The 20,740-nt window shown below is 52.0% G+C and overlaps 1 protein-coding gene across 2 annotated transcripts in view; it reads left to right on the plus strand.

Annotated features, from left to right (window-relative positions):
- Positions 1–20,740, plus strand: part of Ece1 (endothelin converting enzyme 1) — a 102,763-nt gene that overhangs the window by 50,323 nt on the left and 31,700 nt on the right. For both annotated transcript variants that reach the window (XM_052177821.1, XM_052177820.1), the window contains exons 2-4: positions 33–119; positions 7,219–7,360; positions 12,440–12,652. In XM_052177821.1, the coding sequence (XP_052033781.1) occupies positions 33–119; positions 7,219–7,360; positions 12,440–12,652 (442 nt within the window). The remainder of the gene's footprint in view (positions 1–32; positions 120–7,218; positions 7,361–12,439; positions 12,653–20,740) is intronic.

The raw sequence follows: 20,740 nt of genomic DNA on the forward strand, positions 1-20,740 counted from the left end.
TGAGGGAGTCCGTACTGCATTTGGCATTGCAGATGTCAACCTACAAGCGGGCCACGCTGGACGAAGAGGATCTGGTGGACTCACTCTCCGAGGGCGATGTGTACCCCAATGGCTTACAGGTAGGAACTCTGACCCTTGCTGGCTCGGCAGTGCTCAGGCTCGGGCATGCGCAGTCTTGCGTCTTCCTCCCCGCCTTCGTCCTTACGGGAAGGAGACAGGGTCTTGCACCCTGCAGCTCTGCCCCCCACCCCCAGCACCCCTTCCTGTGCAGTGGTACTCTGAGACTGGCTTCCATCCCACCCTATCCATCCCGAGATCTGTGCCACGACACAGATGCAGAGCTGAAGTCCTGAACTCTCCTGCCCTGAACTTTCACGGAACAGCCTAGGATGGTGGAGTGGTGATGGGGAGAAACTCTCCCGGGGTCGTTATAGGGACCCAGTCTCCAGTACCAACAGTCTAAAGCTATCCCAAATTCAGCTTGCGGGCCCGGCCTCCCTAGAGTCCCTAACTATGAAACATTACCCCTTTATTTCTCTCCCTTCTCTCTGACTATCTCAGTTAATGGGGTGGGAGAGTGTATGGGGTGGGCTTCTGTCCTCTCTGTTCTTTACCATCTTACTCCGGAAACCCGGTTCCTTTCCTTTAGGGGCTGCCCTGTGGGAATCTCCAGAGACTTCACATGACATCAGGTCTCTGGCTTGACAAGGGTGTGTGTGGGGTGTGTGTGTGGGTGTGCCCAGACTTTCTTCTCTCCCTCTGCCTGGAGCAGAGCTTTCTGGCCAAGCCAGAAACTTGGGTAAGGTTTGGATCTGTGTGAGTAAGCTGGGTTTTGAATAGGAACACCTAAGGCCATTGTGTGGCCCAGCTCCTGAGAAACCATCCCAGAGAGAGCCAGGACCAAGAGGATTTCTGCTGTCTTGGCCCAAAGGTGGGACAGAGAAGAGTCTTGGGTACCTGGTGAAGGACACTTACTCAAAACTTATCTCAAGGCGGTGCATGGGAGTGGAGCCTCGGCCTGCCAGGCCCTGCTCCTGTCAAGCACAGGTGTAGGATGATGGGATTCTAATCTTGGGCTTCTCTGCTTAGTGATGTAAGAGTGCAGGGAGGGACTCAGCCCGTTCTCCCAAGTGTCCCCGACTCACTCTCTGAGATTTGCTCCCTCCCTGCAATATCCCCAGAGCCCTGACATCTCTCTCCCTCCCTCTGTCTCTCCCTCTCTCTCCCCCCTCAGTCTCTCCCTCTCTCTCTCTCTCTCTCTCTCTCTCTCTCTCTCTCTCTCTCTCCCTCTCCCCCCCCCCCCCCAGGAATCTCTTTTAGGCCTCATCTGTAAGGCATGGTAAGGGAAATGGAGTGGCTGGTGTCACCGTTTTGTGACCCGAGAGCTAAGGGCCGGTAGCCTCGTGCTAGCCATACCACAGGTGCCAAAGCTGAGACACTGGAAGGGGATGGACGAGGCATCCCTGCTGTGTTGGGTGAACCTCATTCAGTCTTGGTGTCCCCACAGCAAGCTGCCTGTCTAGGTGCATTTTCTGATTTCCATGAAGAAAACGCAGGACAGTTGATGAGAATTTGGGGGCGTCTCTGTAGGTGCCCTGCAGGCCTTGCTCTGAGCTTCCATGATTTCCCCAGGGTAAATACAAGCTGGCGCGCGCATGCGCACGAGGCCCTTTCTCTGACCACACACACACACACACACACACACACACGCACGCACGCACACGCACATGTACACACATACATATACACATGCGTGCATGCACATATACTCACACACACAAATACACATACACACATGTGCATGTTCACACACACACATACACACATGTGCACGGGCACACTCACACAAACACATGTACACAAACTCATGTACACACACAAATACACATACACATGTACAAACACATACACTCACGCATACATACATACATGCATGCATGCACATACATAAACATACACATGCACATACTTACAAAGAGGCTTTAAAAATAAAAAAATTCCACTTAGAAATAATGACTTCTAGTATTTTACATCTGAGTGTGTGTATATACATATGTGTATGTGTATATAAATATATATATCTGTGTGTGTGTATATTTTGGGGGATGCATCTAACTTAAGCCCCCTCCCTAACATGAGCTCTGCCAGCTTCTCCCTTGGACACACACACACACACACACACACACACGCTCACACATATACACGTGCAGATACTTTTTTCTTTGGCTTTTTGAGATAGGGTTTCTCTGTGTAGCCCTAGCTGTCCTGGAACTCACTCCATAGACCAAGCTGGCCTCGTACTCAGAAATCCACCTGCCTCTGCCTCCCAAGTGCTGGGATTAAAGGCGTGCGCCACCACCGTACAATCTCAACTCTATATAAGCCAGCCCAACCTTTAACTTGAAATTCCCCCACTTTTCTACCAATCAACCATCACACCTGGCCTGTGTGTTTGTATTTTGTTACATTTTTTGTGTTGTTGCTGTTTTGTTTGGGACAGGGTCTCGTGTAGCTTAGGCAAGCCACAAACTTCCTGTGTAGCCAAGGACGATTCTGAGCTTCCGATCCCTCTCTGCCTCCCCCACCCTGGCTTCCTGGCATGCACTTCCACACTCTGTTGTTTGCAGCGCTGAAGACCAAACCCAGGGTTCACTGTTCGCTGAGCTCTGTGCCCCAGCCCTCTAAGCACACTGTAGAAAGCTGTGCAGCCCTGTCAGTGTGTCAGGAGCTTTCGAGACCCAAAAGTACCTCTCTCATACAGCCATGTTTACAAGATATATTATTGTTGTTGACCCGCCTCTCAGAACTGCTGCTAAGATTCAGATGAAGCAATAACAAGTTAAAAAAAAAAAAGTCCGTCTGGTGCTTTAATAATGGACTTGGTTGTCACAGATGCTTTCTGTGCCTAGTACCTCAGTGGTGCCCCAGGTATATTAGCATTTTCCCTCCAAAGCTCTGCTTGATAAATGCCAGCTGCCTGGTGCCCTCCCTTCCCCCTGTCCCATCTCTGTATACACAGAGACAGAGAGACAGAGATATACACACAGAGAGAAAGACACACGGACACACAGCATACACAGACAGATATGCACAGACACGGTGGACAGAAACACACACCAATTGCAGTTGCTTGAGAGAAAATACTGGAGTTATACTCCTGCAGCCTGGGAAGCCTGGCCATAGCTGTCTGCTAAACATCTGGTTACTTCCGGCGGCGGGGGGGGGGGGGGGGGAATTAAGCAGCAGGAAAAACTGAGATACAAAAATCTGAGACCCTCACCTTCCCACCCTCTGAATAACGCTGTCTTTGGAGAGCAATGTGAAGAGTGGTCGCTCTTAAGACTTTCAAACAACTTCCCCCTTGTGGGGTGGGACATTAGCTGTGGCATAAGACTCTTGGGCAGAGGGTTCTAGAATCCGAAATGGTCATTCCAGCTTCCTAATATTTAGAATTGGGAGACAGACTCAGGGCTGCCTCTGGGCACCCCTCAGGGTCCTGGCTGACCTCCTCTCCTCCGTGCTGGAGAGCTGGCTATTCCTTTGGGAAGACCAGCATTTCCTGAGTCTCTGATCCCTTTTAAAGGTTTTCACCATCCCTTCAAGGTCGGGCATGGAGGGGCAGGTGGGACTCGGGACAGCTGGGAAGACCTAGTTCTGCTCAGGGCTCACCTCAGTGGTCTCAGCCGGAAGTCTACCTCAGGGAAACTTTACTGGAAGGAATGTGCCCAAAACGGCACCCCCACGGAGGCAGGGGCCCCCTGCGGGGCTGGGCTGTCACGCTCTGCCTGCTCTGAAAGGCTGACTCTGAGGCAGAGAGCCCTCATGATGCTGGGCCTCTGGGCTGTAAGGGGTGGGCTCTCTGCCAGAGCTTTGGCAGACAACCCCTGTTTGCTGCCCCATGAAGCCAGGTTGCTGGGGGCCCTTAGACTCTGAGAGCTAGCTTAGCCTGACTTCCACTTAGCCTGACTTCCACCCCTACGCTGCTGGCTCTTCTCCTGGGGCTCTGGGGCAGGCACCCCTCCTCACCTGCAGAACTTGTTTTTGGTGTAAGCCTAGGTGAGCCAGGTGCTCACTTCTGTAACCGAATATTTATCCCCTCTTATAATGGGCTTTGTTCCGGAGCTCTGCAAAGCCTGGGAACACCAGGGCTGGACACCTCTGCGTTTCCCTCCCACCCTCTCTCCCTTTCTGCCACTGTCTCTAGCTCCATCCATTTTCTTTTCCTCCTCCCTCCCCTATGAGGGCATCCCTGTCTCTCCACGCCACCCCACTTGTGACTCCACCTCACAATGTTAAATAGCCCTAAGTCTGCCAGCAGACTGGGAGTCCAAAGTGACTTTAACTCCGTCTTTGGGATATCAGCTCTGTATCTTGGCCAAAAGCCACTTCCCAATCACTTCAAGATGGATTGGGCTGGGATCCACTAAGCCACCGTGTCCTCTAAGCAGCCACAGCCTGGTCTCCGACGGTTAGCATGCCCTCATTTCTAAAAGAAAGCACCAAAACACACATTTCCTTGTCACCTCATTTCATGGGATCCTCCCCAGGGTGCAGGTGTTGGGCACAGGGCTCAGGGAAACAGGGCAGAGTGGTACCCTGATACCACCCAGACCCATCCACAGTACTAGGATTTGCCCAGCTTCCTGTGGTCCCAAACCAAAGCTTTGAGGTAATGCCTGCCCCCCAGGAGCTGCTCCTAACTCCCTCTGCCCTCAGAGGCAAGGCTTGTCTAGAAACCTGGAAGCGAGCACTTGGCTCAGCGACTAAAGTCAGAATGGGGAACGTGACGAAGGGTAATGATCCTATTTTCAAATCTCGTTTACACTTCTTACTGGGAACTGAGGCTTTTTAGTTCCCTTCTGACTTAATTCTAAATTAATCTACAGTGAGTACCATCTGTTTAGATTCAGCACTTGACTTGATGTGGGACAGTGATGTCCCAGCCCAACCGTCTTCTCTCTGGGGGCATCGGGGCCTCACGGGCAGGACCACCGCCATCTGTGGAGATGCTTGCCTCTTTGTGCTGTCACTTCTGTCCCATAAGCCCCAAGTATCCGGTCTTAGGAGTTCCCCTGCCAATCAATGAAACAGAGCAAAGGGGCGCCCAGCGCAAAAAAATAAAATAAAATAAAATAAAATAAAATAAAATGTCAGCTGTCAAGCTTGCCTAAGTTGCTAGTCATTTTTTTCCTCAGTTTCCTTTTCTCTGCCATCTCTCTTCCTTCTCTGTCACCTCCTTGATGTCTTCGTGCCTGATTGTCTCCCTATCCCCCTCACCGTAGCACTTCAGTACCCCTACGAAGTGGCATTTCACTGCTTTCTCCCCAAAGCTGAACAGTCTGTTCCAGCTGCTCCCTAGAGCTCCCTCGGGCAAAGGAAGCCTCTTAAACCAGGGTCCTCGTGGTTCTGTTAACTGAGCCGTAGCTGTCCGGCCAGAGAGGTCACAGATAGAAGAGAAAAGTCTGGGACAAGTCCCAGAGCAGAAGGGACACTGATGTCGGTGTCTCTGTCAAGGGTACACCTGGATGGAGGCTTTGGGGCCTCTCTGTATGCCAAAACCTGAGGTAAACTTGAGTAACTAAAGGCCAAAGGGTGTGTCTATGGGTGCATGTGTCCCAGGCTGTCTCTGAAATAGATGAGAGTCGCCTAGTTAGAAACTTCTACCTCTTCCTGTTTAAAAAAGCTGAAGGGATTTCCTCAGGCAGCGATACCCCCCACCCCCTCCTACCCCCTGGCTACCACTGTGGGGTGCACACCTCCCGGGCAGTCACAGAATGTCTCAGAATCTTTTTCTCAGTTTTAGATCTCGATTTTCCTTCTCATGTTCTGCTTTCCCTTTTAGCACCCAGGAGATAGCCCAGGCTGGCCCTTCCCTAGATAACCATCTCAGATCTTGGGGCTCTGACCTGCTCTGGGAGCACCCCTGCACATCTGTGTGGGGATTCACTGAGACAGATTGGGTATCCTTAGGTCCCCGGTAAGCTGGGGACCTCTCAAGTCTTCCCTGTTCCTCTTCTTGCTCCTTCTTCCCCCCCCCCCCAACCCCGAAGGGCAGTGATGTCTCTTCCAGCCCTTTGGATGAATTTCCTGTTCTTTCTCAGAGCTATGCCTGGCACCCATCCCCTCTTTTTATTTGTCTGCAACCAGCCCAGACATCACCTGCTTCAGGAAGCCTTTCCTGTCCACCCTTCTGTTCATTATCTGCCTTCCCTTGCGGCTGTGAGCAGTTCAAAGCAAAGGAATCCATTTTCTCCCACTTGAGGTGGTACCCAGAGGTTTGTACAGGGTGACGTCATTGAACAGCCCCACCCTTCTGGAGACTCTTCCTGTCCCGTGGCCCTCCTGGCTGGCTACAGAAGGGGCCTCCCGCACCCCCCACCCCTGTTCTGGCTTTGGGTGTGAAAAGCTTGGATTGAGTTACAAGCCTGTCCCCTCTGGTCCCTGCCCCCAAGGCCTGCCACACCCTCCGTTTCCCCTCATTGTGCTTTCTTTCCTGTTTAGCCACACTACAAGGGCCTGGCCCATGTCCCCCACTTGGAGGACCTGCCTGAGTGAAGCTATTACTTCTCCTCTTGTGTTCCCTGACCATCCCCTAAGATCCAGGATTCACCCACTGATGGGCTCCAGAATCTACTTCCTATCTCAGTCCCACCCATTCATCTATGAGAAAAGTGACCGGAGACCTCCGTTTCATTCTTTGTAAAAAGAGAGGCAGCGAGGGTGCCCTGACAGGATTAGAAAGACCAATGATCCGAGTTGTCCCCACTTGCAGAGAGTAGGCAGGAGCTGTGGTCCTGTCATGTTTGTCTCTGGCTCTGTAGATGTGGGGGCTCTGAGGAGGGCCCAGCTGGCTGCCCTCTGAATGCCTTCAAGTCCAAACATCCTGTTCATTTTTTTTTTTTAGCTCCTTACTGGAGAAATAGAAAAGCTATAGTTTTTTTTTTCTTCTTCTTCTTCTACCGGTATCAAATGACACAGAAACAGAAACCCGCCTGAGTTGAGCTGTTAGCTCTGATGTCCGAGAGCATATTGAAGCTACTGGATAGGGCGGTGGTTTCTTTCCTGGATTAGGGCAAATTCTGTGGGAACTGGACCACCCCGAGACAGATGGACAGCCTGCTGCCTCCCCAGGGTCTGGGCCCGCAGCGGAACTCCTTCCCGGGGACTAGGGACCCCGGTCTCATGGTCTCGCTGCTCCTGTTGGCTTCTTCCCTGCAGGTCAACTTCCGCAGCCCCCGGAGCGGCCAGAGGTGGTGGGCAGCTCGGACCTCGGTGGAGAAGCGACTGTTGGTACTGGTGGCACTGCTGGCAGCGGGGCTGGTGGCCTGCCTGGCGGCCCTGGGCATCCAGTACCGGACAAGTAGGTGCATCTGTGGTTTGGGATGGGCTTAACCATGATTCCTTGTGCTCCAGATGGGTCAGTAGAGTGAGTGACGTAAAGGTTTTGAAATCAGGAGGACAAATTTCTGTGCAGTGGCTCAAGCCTATATCTCAGTACTCTGGTACACTGAGGCAGGAGGATGAGGATTTCAAGGCTAGCCTGGACCAGTGAGATCGAAGCATTCCTAGACTACGTTAGACTGGCTCAGCAGGTTAATAGTTCTTGAAACCACTTAATTCCCAGAACTGACTTTTTTTTCTACTCTGAATATAGGGGAGGGAGTGCCCAGTTGAGGGATGACTCTAATGACCTATGTATCTGGTGTCCCCAAGGACCTTTTCAGTAAGCTTTGGCTCTGAAGGCGTTACTGCGAAGGCGTGGCCACCCGCCCGTCTTCCCTAGTCTCAGGAGTGCAGCAGTGATGACTTCCGTTTACTGGGCACTTCCCGTGGACCTCTCCTCACACATGCAACTTATTTCTTCTTCCCTGGAGTCCTGTGACATGTGCTGGCGGTGTGTGACATGTGCTGGGGCCACTGAGACCGACTCACCCCGGGCTGCAAGCCAGGGAGATTGAGTGCAGAGGTGGCCTTTGAGCACAGGTCTCCAGGTTTTAGAGGAATCCAGGGCAACGCTCCTGCCTCTCTTTGTAACCGAGGTTCACTTCCAGGGCACGTCAGCACCCCGGAAGGACTGCACTTCATGCCCTAGAGCCTTTGTGTGTTTCTGTTGCATGCACGGCTCTCCTCCACACTGGATGGTCACATACTGGCTCCTTCTGACCTGTTGGGATGGGTCCCTCTGGCCCTGCTGCCATGGTGCGACCCTCTAACCTTCCTGCATTTATAGGCGCCTCTGACTCTATTCTGATGGATTCCTCTGACCCCACTATCATGCCACGATCACGAGAAGAATGGATTTGGGGAGAATGGATCCAAGTTCAAATCAAATCCAGGGTCTCCTATTCTCCTCCCTGCAACTGTCTACTTTCTTATCAATCAGAGAACCCAAAAGAGGTGGTCCCACCCACCGCTGTCATTCATCCAGCATCATCGCTGTATTGAGCCTTCTTCACTATGAAGCTGGTTGAGGGCAGCCATCTTGAAATGGATTGGGGGACATTTTGGGTTCTTTTTTTTTTTTTTTTTTTTTTTGGTTTAATCGAGACAGGATAGCCAGGGCTACACAGAGAAACCCTGTCTCTGTAGACCAGGCTGACTTCGAACTCAGAAATCCACCTGCCTCTGCCTCCCTGGGTGCTGGGATTACAGGCATGCGCCACCACCACCCAGCTTTTTGGGTTCCTAAATAGAGGGCTGGGACTTCATTCATAGGCCCATCCTGTGTGGGACACTCATTCATTCATTCATTCATTCACTCATTCATTCAAATAATTCATGATTGCTTCTTCCTATGCGTCTGGTTTAAGTATCTATGAGGTGCTTAAGAAATAATTGCTTGATTATTTAACTGACTTACTAATGGTTTATAGAGATGCTTTTCCACATGTACCTGCCTCAGAGGTACTGAATTCATACTTTACTGATTTAAGTACTTATTTCTGGGCCTTTAACCCAATGCCCAGCACTGTGTAGAAGCTGAGTTAACGGATGGGTGAGCAAAGGTGTATCAAGAACATAGAACCGGAAACAGCCTTTCTCTACCAAGCCTGTGCGCGTGTGAGTGTGTGCGTGCATGAGTGTGTGCGTGCGCGTGTGTGTGCGCATGTGCGCGCGCGTGCGACTGTGGAGGTGTATGTGTGAGCATGTCCACATGTCCACTTCAACAAAGCATTCTCTTCTGCAGCTACCCCCAGCCTGAGTTGGCTTCAGTTCAGAGCCTCCTTCCAGGCAGGGTGGGCTGGGAACTGTCTGCCCAGCTCCTGACCCAGGGATGGAGAGCAGGCTGCTCTGGGACTCCCTGTAAGAACCCTAACACGGGTTCAGGACTCAAAGAGTACTCCCAAAGGACGACTCCTACATAAAATGCATTGTGGGGCTGACAGGATGGCTCAGTGGGTAAAGCTACTTGCCGCTCAGCCTGACCACGTGAGTTTGGTCCCCAGATCTCAAACAGCCAGGTGGGGCTTGTAGGGGCAGATTACAGTGTCTGCCTCTGGCTCGTTCCTCTCCCTGCCTCCAGATCCAGACTGGGGAGCAGAATGGCCTTCTTGCCCTAGGGCGGAGCAGGGCTAAGGATCGGGCGACCCATGTACCACCTGGGAAAGCAGCCGCCGCCTGGGTCTTGGCAGAACCTTATGCGTCAGCAGGCCCTACCATCTGAGTAAACACCGGGCCAGGCAAAGCAGTTCCTCAGACAGTTCTGGAAGGCCCACCTCTAAGCAGTGTCTGGCCCTGGAGGACATTCTGACCCACCTCCCTGCCTAGGCCTCCTTTCCAGAGGCTCGCAGCCGCCTTCCAAACAGCAGCTAAACTAACACGAAGTTCTTCCAGGATGGGTTATTCATGTATTTATTTTTAACGCCTGAAGAAAAAAAAAATCTATTTATTTTATTTATCTGAATGAGTAGCTTGCCTGCGTGTTCGTGAACCTCGCGCATGCTTGGTATCTACAGAGGTCAGAAGAAGATACTGGGATTTAGGATCTGGAGTAGCAGATGGTTGTGAGCCACCATGTGGATGCTAGGGATTGAACCCAGGTCCTTTGGAAAAGCAGTCGGTGCTCTTAACCACTGAGCCGTCTTTCTAGCTGGAATTTTGGGGTTCTTTGTTTTCTTTTGTTTTGTTTTTTGTTTCAGTGCGTGTGAATAGGCCAGAGGACAGCCCTTGGATGCCCCCCTCAGCAATGCCACTCAGCTCCACAGCCACACCATTGTGATGGTGTCTGTCACTTGCCTGGAACTCACTTATTATGCTCCGCCAGCTCATTAGCAAGGCCAGGGGCCCTCCTGTCTCCACCTCCCTAGCACTGCGGTTACAAGTGTATGCATCTCGCTTACTGACTTAACCTCTTTCCCTATCCCTGTTCTGCAAAGTATTTTGAAGTGGGGGTCAGCTAGCTGGCTGAGTGGGTAAGGGTTCTTGCTGTTAAGCCTGAGGTCCTGAGTTCTAGCCCCCAGAACCTGCATGGTAGAAGGAGGAGAGCACTGACTCCAGTAGATTGTGCAGCACAGAATGACACAATACACATGCGTGCGCACATATACACACACACACACTACACACAATACACGTTTTTAAAGAATTAAAGCATCTTGGAGGATACGGAAGGCAAATACTATTGGATGAGTAAATCAGACCTGAGCTGGTTCCTGCATTCTTGATTGATCACGTGTGTCCCAGAGCAAAGGGGTATTTGCCACCCACTTCTCCAGCAGGTGACCGGGTCTTAAGACACTTTTATTTAATCATTCAGTAGGATCTAATGCATTCCACGAACATCCACTGAACAGCGATGGATGCCAAGCAGAGCGCTGGAGAAAGGACTGTGAAAACAAGTGCGTCCTCTGGTAGGAAACTAGACAGGGAGAAGAAGGCTGTGACTCAGCACAGTCCGTGATAGGACCGCAGATGCCCAAGACAGGAAGGAACACAAGAGGGCCTGAGAAGTTTCCAAGGATCAGGGAACGTAGACAAGAGGGCCACAGACTATCAGTTGGTCAGCTGGGGACCCCTAAACCACTCGTCAATCAAGTGGACATTAAGCTCTTGATGGGACAAGGTTATTTGGGTTGATTTGGTGTGGTTGGGTTGAGTTTTTTGTTGTTTTGGTTTTTTAAGTTTTATTAGTTGTCGTTGTTGTTTTTCTTGTGGGTAGAGGGCATTTCAAAACAGCGTCTTTCTGTGTGGCCTTGGCTGTCCTGGAACTCACTCTGTAGACCACGAACTCACATAGATCCTGCCTCTGCCTCCTGAGTGCTGTGATTAAAGGTGTGCGCCACCACCTTATGTGGTTTCCAAACCCAAGTTCCCTTAGTGTCTGTCTTGTGGGCATTTCCAGCCAAAACTTTGTCAGACTTGACTTCCTGCAGTTTACTGAGTAAAAACAATAGGTATTATTTCCCTCTCCTCTCCAAATATGGAGTTATAGCATAACTGTGAATGGCCTTTTCAAACTCACGGACATTCCGTCTCCCCTCATAAGGGTCTGGCCTTCCCGGTGGCCGGGAACCAGAGTCTGTGACTCTGATTAAGGGGATCTAATGTAGTGTTCCTGTAAGTGGCACCGTCACCCCTGCCACAGAAGGGCTCCCTGTGGGCTGTGACTCAGTGGGAGGGCACTTGCCTGGCATGCTCGAGGCCTTGGCTCCGATCCCAGCACTTGGAAAAGACTCTTTTCCATTCAAATACCAAGAGTGGAATAATTTTGTTTGGGGGGGGGGTGTTGTTTCTGTTTTGAAATAGGGTCTCAAGTACCTTCCTGTAACTCTTTGTAGTTGAAGTTGATTTTGAACTTCTGATCCACCTGCCTCCACTTCCCAAGTGAGGATTTCATCCCTGTACCACTGTGTTCTGATTTACGTGGTACTGAGGACTGAATCCAGGGTTCTACTAAGTGAGCTGTGTCCTCTGCCTTAATTGTGTATTTTTGTGCATGTAGGTGTACATGTGTGTATGCATGCATTCATACTTGTGTGTGTGTGCTTTTGGCATATGAACATGTATGTGCATATGGCCTATACATATTGTATAATATTCTCTCTCACACACACAGAGGGAGAGGGAGAGATTGAGAGGGGGAGGGGGAGGGAGGGAGAGAGAACCTAGAAGACATTCAGTGCTGGTTTTATTGAAAAGATAAGTGTGTGGACCAGAAAATGAATTGTTGACATCAGGATCAGAAGTCGTCATGGAGGAAAGATCGCCGATCAAAAATCAGCTTAGTTCTAAGCTCTTTGAAACCACAGAGGGGAATTTATGCAGCTAACAGAGTTTCTGTGTGTCGAGAGACTCTAAATCTTCTGAGCTTGTGTCTCATAAGGGATCTAGTAGCCGCCCAGCTAAGTCAGGGCCAGGTGGGGCTTGCGTCCCTGGACCCCTGGGCTTCAGGACACCTGTACAGCTCACCTCTCATCAGCCTCTTGTCCTTGTCCCTCAGGAACACCTCCAGTATGTCTGACCGAGGCCTGTGTCTCAGTAACCAGCTCCATCCTAAACTCCATGGACCCCACAGTGGACCCCTGCCAGGACTTCTTCAGCTATGCCTGTGGTGGCTGGATCAAGGCCAACCCCGTGCCCGATGGCCACTCACGCTGGGGGACCTTCAGCAACCTCTGGGAACACAACCAAGCCATCATCAAGCACCTGCTGGGTAAGCGACAGACGGGTTCGGGAGGGTGGCGTCCCCTACTGGGTGACCCTGAGTGAACTGTGAACTGGTGAACTCTGAGCTTTAGTCTCATCATTTGCAATGTGAGGTCAGGGTGTGTGTGTGTGTGTGTGTGTGTGTGTGTGTGTGTGTGTGTGTGTCGGTTTTTACTAAGAGAGTACACAGAGCTTTAAGCCTTGGCTTTCAGGGCTCAGCGCACTAGCTCCTGGCTGGCACTGACTGAGTTTGCAGTATCGTGAATAAAAAGAATTGAGATCAGACACGGTGGCTCAGACTATACGTGTTGATCAGTGGTGGTGTCACGGAGGGCAGGGGTTATAGCTCAGTGCCTGCCTGCTATGCACAAGGCCACGGGTTCAGTGCCCAGCTTGAGTGAAACCGAGTGTGGTATCGGCACCGTCCCAGTACTGGAAGGCAGAGGCAGGAGGGTCAAACTTCAGTTTAAAGTTAACCTAAACTTCATGAGATCCAGAGAGAGAGAGAGAGAGAGAGAGAGAGAGAGAGAGAGAGAGAGAGAGAGAGATCAGAGAGAGAAATCAGAGAGAACCATGAAGTCCGTGCTTAGAATCCAAGTCTGTCCTGCTTGCTGCTATATCCCTGGTTAATTCCTAAGACCCTGCCCACCCAATGTCTTCTCTCCTGGAAGGAGTCCCAGCATGTGCTGGGCCACATGGACTGACCTGTGACTTTTCCTTCCTCTGACGCCTGACTGCATCCTTACCAGTGACGTGTGAGACCCTGTCCAGCCCCCTCCCCTGGGGCTCCCAAAGCTGGCCAAGGGCCAGAGAGTGAAACACCCGTTAATCCGTCGGTCACCGACACCACTTAGATTTCTGAATACTTAACCCTGACTTGGCAGTTGGTTGGATTTTTCGGGACCAGGTCTCCCTATGTAGTCCAGCCTGCTCTTAACTTGAAGCAACTCTCTTGCTTCCGTTCCCAAGTACTGGGATTACAGGTGCGAGGCACCACATCTGGCTTGTCAGGCCTTTTAGAGCCCTTCATCATACAGAGGAGGGAGTGGCACAGAAGCAGCTGCTTTTGAGAGGGCAGGTCCTCTCTAAGTGACGAAGCGTCTCAGGAGATAGGAAACGGCTCTGTGTTAACAACTGCTTTTTAGGCAGCCAAGACCTTCAGTTGCAAGTGGGTTAAGGACACCTTGTCTGTCTTTTCCAACCCAGCCTCAGACCCTGGCTGTTGTTAGGTTACCTGCCCACCCTTTCCCCCACAGTCCCCAGCAGCTCCTTGGTAGGACCTCCCCACCCATCTGAGGCAGCTTGACTCTGCTTCCCTTAATTTACCCCACTAAGCTGTCAGGTTCCCGGGGAGTGGCCTCCAGTCCCGGGCTATGACTTTCTATTTACCCTGTCCCTCTGGGTCAAGGGGGTGGTAGGATCTTCCCTGTGCAGTAACAACCAATCAAGACCTTGACACGAGTAACTGGCAGGGCCTGGTGGCATCAGGGCCACACTGCAGAGTTCTGAAGCCACATAGGCCCCCTAAGACCAGCATGGCTGCTTGCCCAGGGATCTATGTACACCACAGTTCCTAACTCTGTCAAACCCGACTCTCAGTGCCATCCAACATAGAAGATCGCTGCATGCACTGGTCTGGGGGGCTGAACATGGGGCCTGGCCACAATTTAGAGAAACACAGTTCCCAGAGAAACACTGCTGCCCTTCTGGTGGCTTTGTGTGACTTCCATGCGGTGTCCTCCCTCACAAGCTGCATGGAAGATAGAGGGGTCCTCCCGGATCTTTGGCTCCTCCTGTCATAACGTGGAATCTCACAGGACACTGGTGAAGCAGTGGAGCTTTCAGAGGAAGGCAAAGTCGTAGACTATCGTATGTAGAAGCATGATGTGGGCCAGTTATCAGGGAAGGTGATACTGGAGTGTCTAATATGCTGAGGGTTTTTTTTAATTTGTTTCCCATAATGCATCCACAAAGGTCCATGCCTGTTACAGATGGCACTCAGAGGCGAAAATAGATTGCCCAGGAAATGGTGGAGCTAGAGTTCAGACCCAGAGCCATGGAGTCTCGAAGAGGGTATTCTCTCATTCCTGGCTCTCTCTTAACTACATCCACTCTGGAGAGGCCCCAGAAGGTTTTGCTTGGGAGTGAGGCCTGTGGCTTGCTTCCTTAATGGCTGCTTGGTCTCACACACACACACACACACACACACACACACACACACACACACACACGGAGCATGTCCTAGGGCCACCTTTCCATCCTCCGTCCTGGGAACCCGGAAGCAGCAGATGCAGGTGAGCGAGTGACATGAAGAATGTTCCAGAGCTTAAGGCCCAGCAGTTTCAGCTTCCCTAAGGCAGCCCCAGCCAGCAGGCCTCAGGAGAAGCCAGGGCTAACAGCTGGCAGGCACTGGAACACAGGGTGCTTGGTACCTCCAGGGTGGCCTAGGGTGGCTTCTCAGGGCATAAAGAGGGGCATTGGGAGTGTTGGCGAGGATTGTTTGCTGGTCCAGCAACTCAGCTGTCAACATGAACTGTTCAGTGTAGCCTTGAATAAGCCATACCTTCCTTCCCTCCCACTCTTCCTCCTTCCTTCCCTCCTTCCTCAGGGTCTCTAGCCCAAGCTGGCCTTGAACTCCCTATGAAGCTAAAGATAGCTTTCATCTTCCGCCAACTCCAGTCTTTGCTTCCTAAGCACTGGGATTGTCGTGCGTACGTGTGTGCATGCGTGCGTGCATGCGTGCCCAGCTTATACTGTGCTGAGGAGAGAGCCCCCCAGGCAAGCCTCACTACCATGTGAGCTCCATCTCCAGCCCAAGCCACACATTCCTTTGATGGCTGAATTCTGCTGGGACCTCCCAGAGTGTGGGCTGACCTAGGCCAGGTGCCACTTGTTAGCCGGAAAAGGCTGACCTCACTTGTATGGAACATAAGACTCTGCCTTTCCCCCCAGGCTGACTGCAGGGCCCCATAGGACTGGGGAGAAAGGAATGTGGCCTCACACCGTCAGGAAGCAGCCAGCTTCCCATCACAATCACCCCCTAGCTTTGGCTTGCTTTGGGCTCTCTGACTGTGCTTAGTGCCTATTGTTTTACCAACTAGCCACCCTACCCCACAAACCCTTCTGGACTGTATCTCCCTCCCTGTCTTGCGTGTCGTGTGTGTGTGTGTGTGTGTGTGTGTGTGTGTGTGTGTGTGTGCTTGCCCATGCACCTTCATGTGGGGGCCAGAGGTGAACACGGAGTGTGTTTCTCAGTTGTTCCTCTGCATTACATGTTTCAAAGCACATCTCTCACTGAATCTGGCTCTCACTGTTAACACTAGCTTGGCTGAGCAGTTCTACCTGGAGTCGACCTGTCTCCACCCGCCCCCAACACTCAGGTTTCAGGTGTGTACTGCCACACCCCGCCTCTGGTGTTCCAAACTTAGATCCTCACGTCTCTATGACACTGAGTCATCTCCTCAGACCCTTCTATACTTTGCTTTCTTTTTTGTTTGTTTTGGTTTGGTTTGGTTTTTTTGAGACAGGGTTTCTCTGTGTCGCCCCATCTGTTCTGGAACTTGATCTGTAGACCAGGCTGGCCTCAAACTCAGAGAACTACCTGCTTCTGCCTTCCAAGTGCTAGGATTAAAGGTGCACACCACCACAACACCACTGCCTAGCTCCTTCTAGACTAAGCCTCTTTCCCTGTTATGTCTTCTACCAAAGGGCCTCCGGGGGGCTGAGCCACACCGCCGTTTATGAAATTTCAGGCTTATAGCATCTTATAAGATGAGAACATAAACCAGGTGGTAAATTCCTATAATTGCAGCAATCCAGAGGCAGTATGGGAAGATCAGGAGTTCAAAGACATCCTTTGGTATATAGGTTCAAGGTCAGCCTGGGCTATATGGGAGCCAGTCTCAAAAGCAAAACAAGGATAGATACTGACAATATTTAATGCAAGCTTATTGTGACCATTGAAGGGTCACAGATTCCATAAAGAACAGTTAGCTATTGAGACTGGGGAGACATGTTGGGGGAAGAGTGCTCTGGGACATGCGCAAGCCCCGGGGTCCATCCCAGAACCAGAGCTGGGAGTGAGGGTGGTACACTGGGTGGTGTATAGGGGGAAGAGGGCTTGGGGGTAGCTAGCTGTCTCCCTTCCTTTCTTGTATCCCTCATACCAGTATCTCTGAGAACATGGAACATTCCAGACTCATGAGGTGCGCTTCTGTTGGTGACTGGGCGTGAATTGTACCATCCTATGTCTTCTCATTTCCATTTAACTATGGCTTCCCAATATTTACTGTCTCGGTTTCCCCCTTTCTATTCTCTGTTTGCCTTGAAAACACTTCCTCCTGACGTAGTGTCCACAGCAACGGGCCGCTTCCATCGGAGGATGGTTTTGGTGCATTTGATGATTCAGGCATGGAGGTGGGGCCAGGACTTCTTAGGGGGTGGGTGTGGGTGAACTGTCGTCTGGCCTGGTTTTTCAGCATACTGACCGGCAAGAAGGTACAAGAAAACAGAAAGACTAGAGCCTTAGCCACTTTTATGTGACCTCGGACTAGTTACCCAGTCGCTTGCCTATAAACTGGGTGTGATCCAAATAAGAGCCACTTGTGGGGAAGCATTATGACAAGTTGCACAGGTGACCACGCCCATGAGAGACTGTCTGCTTTCTCGGGGAGGCTTAAGAACGCCTGGGCTCTAATCCCAGCCTGCTCATTCATCTTTTCGCCTTCATTAGCAGGCTCCTCCCCTCTCCTGGGCTCCCTTTTCTTCTCTTTGGCCATTCACACCGCATCCATCTTGCGGTGTTGTCTGATGATGAGATATACAGGCCTGACCCCTGGCCTGCACTCGGCACCAGGAAGTGGCCATGGTGTTATCCCAAAGAGCTGGGCGCCTCCTCTGTCAGCCCTCTCCCCCCCACTTGCATGGAGCTCTTGAGGCCTGGAGCTGTCTGTGGTTTATCTAAAACAAACACTGGCCTTGCCTGGTGGAGACTCCAGGCCCTGAGTGCTTCTGCCCAGACAGTGCTATGGTAGCCATCGAGCCTGCGGGAGTCCCAGGCAGCCGGTTCCCTGCAGCCCATCTCAGCTGCCTCTGCTTGTCTGGTGGCCTGGGCGTTTGCTTCCTAACGCCATCAGCAATGTGAGAAAGAGATCCAAGACAAACTCCCAGAGGAAAACGAGGGCCGATTAAACGGCGTTCTGTCTTTCCTCTCTGGGACGCTGGGGAAGTGACTGCATGAGTTTCTGGAACATGGGGTCCCTGGAAGGAGGTAACGAGGCCATTGGAAACTCTGTTGTCTGGTCCCATGCTGCCAAGTGATTTCTACGCCATTGCAGCCCGTGAGGGGTCGGTTCCCTCAGAATGTTGTCTGGGCTTTCACATCCCAGGCAGTAGTAGCAGCTGCTGAAGAAGCCGGGCTCAGAGCTCAGCAGCTCTTTCCATGACAGTCCAAGTGCCTTTCACCCCTTCTCTGCCACCGTCTGGCCCAAGACCTTCCTCTGGTCACCTGATCCATTAAAGTACCTCTCTGCAGCCCACCTTTTGTGTTCTCCTACAGGTGTATGCATGTGTGTGCATGTACATTTCACAGGTGTGTACACATGTGCATGTGCATTTCACAGGTGTGCATGTGTGTGCATGTACATTTCACAGGTGTGTACACATGTGCATGTGCATTTCACAGGTGTGCATGTGTGTGCATGTACATTTCACAGGTGTGTGTGTGTGCACTTCAGAGATGTGTGCATGTGAGTGCATGTGGACTTCACAGATGTATGCATGTGTACGTGTTCTTTTCAGAGGTGTGTGTGTTTGTGTGCATTTCACAGGTATGGGCATGTGTGTGCATTTCACAGGTGTGTGCATGTGTACATGTTCTTTTCAGAAGTGTGTGTGTTCATGTGCATTTCACAGGTGTGTGCATTGTGTGCATGTGCATTTCAGAGGGGTGTGTGTGTGCATTTCACAGGTGTGTGCATATGTGTGCGTTTCAGGAGTGTGTGCATGTGTGTGTGTGTGCACGTGTACATTTCACAGGTGTGTGCATGTGTGTGTCTGTGTACATTTCACAGGTGTGTGTGTGTGTGTGTGCATTTGGAGGCCAGAGGGCAAGGTCAGATGTTTTCCTCCATTGCGTTCTCTCTCTGTTTAGAAACAGGATCTCTCCCAGAGCCCGGACCTCATTGGTTCAGCTAGGTTGTGTGGCCAATGACCGTACAGGATCCGCCTCCTCCCTGCCCCCACCCCTGCCCTCCAGCCTTGTGGCTACAAGCTTGTGCAACGGTCCCCAGTCAGGGTGCTGGGGATCTGAACTCAGGGCCTCGTGCTTGCAGAGCAGACACTGAGCCAGGTCCCCAGCTGTGGACGGCTGCCTCCGTCAGCTCAGGTCCCTGTGGAGCGTGCAAAGTAGTAGCTCCTGAATGAGGAGGGAGCTAGGCCGGCGGTGGGCCTCAGGCTGCCCCTGAGCTTCTGCCCCAACCAGGGCAACAGTGGCACGCGTGCAGTGGAGACGTGGATGCCCGTGGCCACACGGCGCCCATACATCCTGTCTCCCTGCCCCTCCTTATAGATCTCAGCCTGGCACTGGCTTTATTGTAGGGGTTGGGGGCCCCTCAGAGTCCATACAGGACACACCCAGATGCCAAGTTCTTAGTGCAAAGGAGATTTATTCATTACTGAAGAGGGGCAAGTGGGGCGGCTGCCGCAGGATCAGCCAGAAGCAGACAGCAAGCGGCAGCGGCAGATGATTTGGACTTTTTTTTTCTGGTTTTCTTTCTTTTCTTTTTGGACTGGGCTTTTGAAGAGAAAGGGAGAAGTCTGTGCTAGGATAAGGTGGTAGGTTCTGATTGGACAGGTTCGCCAGGAGAGCCGAATAATGAGTTTTGATTGTTGGACCTTAGTGTTTAGTCTCAGAAAGGAGTCAGTGGCCAAATAAGGGAATAGACCTTGGGGGCTTGCTTTAAGAATGTCATCTAACGGTTAAGCGAGGGAGAGGGATGGGGGCTGGGCAAGCCGTGCTGGTGCCCTGTTTGCCAAGCTCACTCCGGCCTGCTAAAGCCCTTCATCCATCTCTGCCCTCTCCCAGACACCATGTTCTGCCTTATTCTGTGTGAACAGCTCTGCTGTTGTAGCACATGCAGCTGAGGGCCTTCTGTGTGCCTGGTCCCGGGACACAGAGATGACTAAGATACAGACTGTGAGGTGGCCAGGCCCGGCACAGCTCCTGCTCTCACCCCTGAGCCTGAAGCTAGAGCAAAGGCTGCTTCTTGCCATCCTTGTGAGCTAACCTGAAGGGTCTCTTCCCGTTCCCCGGTGTGTACCGAGACAATCTTGTCACTGCTTGGTGGCTGTCCCCCCAACTTCCCCTGTATGTCTTACACCCAGCTCAGCAGCTGCCAACCCTGGGAGCTGTGGGAGAGCCGTGAGCAGGGCCACAGGAACTGAGCTTCGTCAGGGAGGCCCCTCAGCGAGGGGGGGCGAGGGGGCAGCAAGTCTCTCCCTCCAGATGCCAGGGCAAGGGAGTCGGTCGGTGGCCTCCAGCTGGAACTCAGAACACACTGTGACCAGCACAGCCAGGCTGTCCTGGGAAGCCTGTCTCTGGGTCTCTTATCTTGGTGGCCTTGGAGCCCTAGGGAAAGCAGATGCCAGGCTCATTCCTGAGCGTGGAGTTCCGCCTCTGATGCTGGCCGTGGCTTCTCAGGGTCATGGCCAGAGCCAGGTGTGAATGGTGAGAGAAAGGCTTCTGGGGCCTGGCCAGCAGCACCTGGTGGTTCTGGTTTCCCTTCTAAAGAGCTGAGCTGTTAGGAAGCTGTTGCCATGGAGATGAGGCCTTGGGGATGGGGCACTCCCCTCTTCCTGTCCCTGTGGTCTCCAGCCTGAGGGTCAGGCTCTTCTGTTTCACCCTCCCTCTCCAAAAACGTCTCATCCCCCTCACTCCCTTGGGGGGCCTGTGGGGCTCACAGGTGTGTCCCCAGCATCTCCAGGGGTGTATATATGTGTGCGTGTGTGTGTGTGTGTGTGTGTGTGTGTGTGTGTGTGTGTGTTGTGACCAAAGTCAAGTTGAGGAGGAAAGGGTTTGTTCAGAGAGTAGTGTTAG

The sequence above is a fragment of the Apodemus sylvaticus genome, chromosome 3 (genome assembly GCF_947179515.1).
Source record: "Apodemus sylvaticus chromosome 3, mApoSyl1.1, whole genome shotgun sequence".
In the NCBI taxonomy this organism is placed as follows: domain Eukaryota; kingdom Metazoa; phylum Chordata; class Mammalia; order Rodentia; family Muridae; genus Apodemus; species Apodemus sylvaticus.